Raw genomic sequence first — 6,025 nt, 5'->3', positions numbered from 1 at the left:
CCAGCTGTTCACAATCTATCAGTGATCTGGATCAAGAGTAATATAACTAGCTTTGCTGGGGAGAATGCAAAAAAATCTTAAGGGGATATAAACATATTTATTAAAAGGCCAAGAACATGGCAGATGAAAAATAATGTAGAATAATTTGAGGTCATCCACTTTGGCAGAGAAAAACATAGAAAGAGAGAGAAGTTAATGAATGGTGAGGGATTGAAAGGTGTTGGTGTTCAGAGGACCTGGGTGTCCCTGTACCTGAATCATTACATGTAAGTTCAGCAAGCAATTAGGAAGGCAAAAGGTATGTTGGTCTTTATTACAAGAGGAAGACGAATACAAGAGCAAAGACGACATATTGCAATTATATAGGGCCTTGGTGAGATTACACCTGGGGCATTGTGTATAGATCTGGTTTCCTACCTTGCTTATGATTGAGCAAGTACATCAGAGGTTCACTGTTATTTTTTGGGATTTGGGGATTGTTGAATGAAGAGAGATTAAGCACATTGGGCCAATACTCTTGAATGTTTAGAAGAATGAGAGGTAATCTCATAGAAGTGTACAGAATTCTTACAGAGCTTGATCGAGTAGATGCAAAGATGATGTTTCCCTTGCCTGGAATGCCCAAAGCCAGGTGCTAGTGACTCAGAGTAAGTGGTTAGCCATTCAGTACAGAGATTGGAAGAAATTCTTTCAGCCAGAGAGCAATGAATTTTTGGAATTTCCTATCCAAAAAGGCTGTGGAGATTCAGTTGCTGTGTATATTGAAGGCGGGGATCGATAGGTTAATAGATATTCAGGGAATCTGGCATATGGGCACCATGCAGGAAAGTGGCCCTCATCTAATAGATTACACATTATGTTACTGAATGGTAGAGCAGAAATGAGAGCCTGAAAAGCATGCTCTTGCTTCCATTACTAATGTTCTTATGATTGAGCAAGTGCATCAGAGGTTCACTAAGTTATTTTTTGGGATTTGGGGATTGTTGAATGAAGGGAGATTAAGCACATTGGGCCTATACTCTTTAATGTTTAGAAGTTGCTCTCATAGAGTTCCTGATAAATCGTGACCCCCAGGAAGTTGATGATGGGGGATTCAATGAAGGTAACAGCATTGTCATGGGGAGGTGATTATATTCTCTTGCTTGAGTTGGCCAGAGCTTGACGTTTTTATGGTGACAATGATACTTGCCACTAATCTGATATGCCTGAATGTTCTCCAGGTCCTCTTGCATGCAGGCACTGACTGATTCATGAGATAAGGATCTGCTAGTGGAATGAGTGCCAGACTATCATCAGCAAATAACTTGGGGTTCTTGATGCCACACTTGATCAAATGCTGTCTTAAAGTCAATGGAAGATATTTTCTCCTCACCTCTGTAATCCAGGTTCCTTGCCCATGTTTGCACCAAGGTTGCAAGGAGGTCTGGAGCTAATTAGTCCTGGAAAACCTGAATCTAATTACCAATGAACAGGATTTTATGAATCACCACTTGATTGCTGTATCAAAACCTTTCACTGCATGTCATTTTTAAAGACTGTTTGATGTTACTCTGACCTCTGCATATTTTTACAACAGCTTCCTTCCTTTCAACAACTATTTTCTTCTGTTGCTGAATGATTGACGCAATTCTTCCCTTTGCAGAAGCTATCTTTAAATTTACCCATCTGTATGGAACCTTAGGTCGGCAGCTTGTTATTAACTATTAAATGAGCTTAAACTGCCTTTACTGAGTTCTGAATGAAGATGGTCACAAGGGAGGATTCAATACAGAGAAAAACATAGAAATGTTTTATGAATGGCGAGAGATTGAAAGGTGTTGCTGTTTAAAACCTGTACAGAACTAGCTGTGGCTACTGCACAAGGTTGTAGGAGCTTTACATTACAATAGCTCATAGAGTCATAGAGTCGTGCAGCACAGAAATGGGCCCTTGAGCCCACCATGTCCATGTCAACCTTTTTGCCCATCTACACAAATCCCATTTGCCTGCATTAGGTCTGTAAACTTCTATGATTTGCCTATTTAAGTGCCTGTCTAAATACCTCTTAAACCAAATAATTGTACTTGATTGCATCACCTCCTCGGGCAGCACATTCCAGATATCAACAACTCTCTGTAACTATCTGAAAGCCTTTGGTAAAACATGTTTGAAAGACCTTGGCTCCAAAACTCCCTGGTCTGGGAGTTTTCTAACCTTTGCTGCACCTTACCTTGGAGCTTTCAATGGGAAAGCTTAAAGGGAATTTAACCATGAATCACACTTCAGTATAATTGACGTGAGAGCTCTTGATGCTGAAATGTGTGCCTGAAGCAAAACGTGCTCAACTCACATGAACAAAAGCCTGATTTGCATAAAACTCACAAGAAAACTGTTCTTAAAGTCTCTTGATTGATTTTCTTCATAGTAACAGGCCTGAGAATGAAGTAATACCCCTTTATAAAATGTTTATTGTAACTTATTTCCCTTTATCCTCTGAGGTAAGATTTTACAAAGCACAAAATTGGACATAAGAAAAAATGTACAAATTACAAACCGCAATTAAATGTTTGTTGAAAATAGTGGACAATTAATAGAAATTTACAACAACTGAATGCCATTTAACAATCACACAAACTTAACACATTACAGAAAGCTTAAAACACTCACTGGAGCGTTACACTGTCTACAATCAGCACATTATTTAAATGTGCTGAGATTAACAACGTCAGAATTGAAATGCGTATTTACTTATATTGTTGGATCTTTAGCAGTTATCCTCTCTCCTGCCCTGATCACCCGTATTGTGTTATTACAAGTGCCTGCCACCCTTTTCATTTTTGTAAACTTGGGGAGTGAATATTGGCAAGTTAATCAACCATGAAGGTCATCACAGTGAAGCCTGTTCTCAGTCTTTTAACAAAGCCCACACAGATGTGGTTTCCAGATTGCAATCAGAAACCAAAAAATATGTTTTATCCTTTCCTAGTTCAGGAATGAAGAGGCTCAATTGGAATATCCCTGTAGGTGCAGTTTTCTACATTGGATCCCACCCTGTATGGCCACCCCTATTTATTGACACGTATTGAATGCAGCCTCATCAGAAATGGCAGAGAAAGCAAAATTGACATGGTTTCCAAACTCTGCCCCAAGGGCTATAAGATGCTGTCTGTCCCTGGGCAATTTACCTCTCCAAAGCCAGGAAACTTGTGCCTATTTGAGCTGCTGTTTCTTTCTTACTAGTCCGACCTGTTCAAATGTTGTGGGCACTATGAGGGGCAAGGTTGGTAAGGGGCAGTCAATCAAGACAACAAGAACTGTCAACATCAACAATTTGGGACTCAGGTAAATTAGTGAGAGCCTGATTCAAACTCTACACCGGGTTCTGTGATGCCATGGTTCATATCCGTGTGCCCAGGCTTAGAGACTCTTGGTTTAATTCAACTGCTCTTCTTTTATCCCCAAAACACCTGAACACAATGCCCTTGAAATGTTCTATCATAAATAAGCTACATAGCATCAAATGAATATTTTTGCTGTAATGATTTATTATTTTACAGTTGATCCTTCATTCAGCAAGTCTCCCTTTCATGCCTCTGTCCCTTCTCTGGAGAACAGCAAACTGTTTGCATTGATGCTGTTGTAGAAGTGGTTGTTGAACTGGTTCAGCACTGAAGAATAGCCATAACGATTTGACGGCCCTGGGTCAGACCACTCTGACCCAGATTGGCTCAGGATGTTACTGGAAGGTGAGTACGAGCTGAACCCCATCATGTTCTGGGAAGCATCATTAACCAATCCAAGAGAAGCCTGCCTCCCGCCTATAGGATTGTTATAGGTGGACATACTGGATATGAAGTTGCTGAGGCAGGGAGTGGAGATCGGAGTCGGAGATTTCTTTTCAGGAGAGGTTCCTGTCTTAGTGGAGGAGTTGTCCATGAGCCCTGGGCTTTGGGGTGGCTTTTGGCTGCTGTCATCGGACTTTTCAGTGCCAATATTGCCTGCACTGGAATTGGGATCTGACTTCCTTTTTCTCTTGCGCCGAAAGTTTCCATTGTCAAACATTTTTTCACAGTTAGGGTCCAATGTCCAGTAATTTCCTTTACCTGAAACAGATGAGGGCAAGGAGAGGGAGAAAAGAAATAAAATTCTATGAAAGTGTGACATCAGCTCACAAACAAATACGGCAATCCAATCCGAGGTTAGCATTGGGTCTACACTAGCCATGAAGATGTCTGAACATCATCTTCCTTCATTTTCAATCTGTAACATTTTCAAGAGTTTCTAACCTCAAAGCTCTTTGATTCAATCAATGTTCTTCTGTTTCTTAACTTCCTGCCCATGTCCTCACTGTCCTGAAATTAAAATTCTTCATAATTTCCCACATTCCCACTTGCTCCTCCTCCAGAACTCCAAAGCTTTCCTTTCCTCCTGCAATTTACAGCCTTCTAGAATCCAGCCTTGGCACTATTCAATCTCATGATTAACCTCCTCCCCTGTCCCCTCTTGATTGTGGATCTTGGCAATTTAACTGACTAAAATAAAAGCTTGTGTACAAGAGGGAGTCACCAGCATTGGTGTGCCATTGACAGGCACAGTAACAGTTATGAAGACCCATTCAGCTATGTCCATCAATAAGCCCATTCTCCACTCTCCCAATATATCAACCTTCCTTCAAATTAAATAAATATTTTGACCCCTGTCAATTAAATGTGCTTAGCAATGAGGTGCAATGCATTAATGAATCCACTGTTGTCCAGCGGAAAAGGCCCACAAAATGATCTTAAAATCAACTGGTGACTTACCTGGATCATCCTCATCTCTGGGGACTTTTTTGAAACAGTCATTGAGGGACAGGTTGTGTCTGATGGAATTCTGCCACCCGGCTTTACTCTTGTTATAGAAAGGGAAGTTGTCAGCCACGTACTGATAGATTTGACTCAGGGTCAGTCTCTTATCTGGTGCCCCATGGATTGCCATTGCGATCAGAGCTGAGTAGGAGTAAGGTGGTCTCACCAGCTTCAGAAGCTCTTCCTGGTTGGGGATGGATAGCCACCCAAGGTCTGATCCTCCCAAACCAGTGTTGTTGGGTAGGAACTGTCTTGGCATCCCGTAAGACTGGGGGATGAAAGGGCTGGTGTTCGCTCCCGACAGGTATGATGAGGAGTTCATGGATGGTCCGTTTAACCAGAGGTAGGGGTTGGCACTTGAGCTGTAGTCCTCAATGTCATAGTTAGGTGGTCTCTGCGCATTCTGCTGGTGGAAGAAGTTCTCGCAGAAGATGTTCATCTCTGGAGGCTCTTGACCAATGCTGGGGAACTGGGGGCTACAGCGAGGGGGTGACTGTGTCTGCAGATCGAAGGAACTCATAATCTGTTCAGGCCTGTGAGGGTTTAATCAACTGGCAGTATCTCTTGCTGTAAAGACGCTGTCAAGGCAATTGCACCTTGCATCTCATACTTATACACCTGTGTTCTCAGGGTGTCTGTTACAAACTCCACCCCAGTTTAAATTGATTGGTGTGACATCACTGAGACAAAATGTTGACGGTTCAGATTTTCTGCACGCTTGCTCAGTTCAGCACGCTGGCTGGCATGTTGCTTAAGGTGGGAGGGGGCAGGGGATGGGGGATGGGAGAGAGAGAAAGAAGGGGAGAGAGAGAGGAAAGCAGGAGAGGGAAGGAGGGAGGGAGAGAGAGAGAGAGAGAGAGAGAGAGAGAGAGAGAGAGAGAGAGAAAAGAAAGAAAAAAAAGTGATTTATTTGCACTATCAACACAGGCACATTGCCTGAAGCATTCTGTAGTGGAAAACTGCTTGACAAAGTATTGAGCAAGGCATTCCAACCCATTCTAAAGAAACCCCAAACTGAGAGACAGAAGGGTTCCACTTGAAATGGATTTGCTTTATTTGATTTTGCTGTTAAATAAAAGAGTTAGTAAATTTGAGACTGGGCAAAATTCTCCCTTGATGACTTGGGGTGTTATTTAAATCATTCATCTCAGTAAACATGGTCTTTTATTTCTCCTATGGTTCGCAAAGTGCTTTGCCTG

General features: G+C 41.9%; 1 protein-coding gene across 1 annotated transcript; it reads right to left on the bottom strand.

The window, feature by feature from the left end:
• Positions 1 to 2,570: 2,570 nt before the first annotated feature.
• Positions 2,571 to 5,360, bottom strand: LOC127569605 (forkhead box protein I1-ema-like). Its single transcript, XM_052014390.1, has 2 exons — positions 4,782 to 5,360; positions 2,571 to 4,082 (listed from the first exon to the last, which is right to left on the bottom strand). The coding sequence occupies exons 1-2, from the start codon at positions 5,344 to 5,346 to the stop codon at positions 3,565 to 3,567; spliced, it is 1,083 nt and encodes a 360-aa protein (XP_051870350.1). The 5' UTR covers positions 5,347 to 5,360; the 3' UTR covers positions 2,571 to 3,564.
• Between the last annotated feature and the right edge of the window lie 665 nt (positions 5,361 to 6,025).

This window comes from Pristis pectinata, chromosome 4, assembly GCF_009764475.1.
Source record: "Pristis pectinata isolate sPriPec2 chromosome 4, sPriPec2.1.pri, whole genome shotgun sequence".
NCBI classification, from domain to species: Eukaryota; Metazoa; Chordata; class Chondrichthyes; order Rhinopristiformes; family Pristidae; genus Pristis; species Pristis pectinata.
This window is presented reverse-complemented; position numbering and strand designations above follow the sequence as displayed.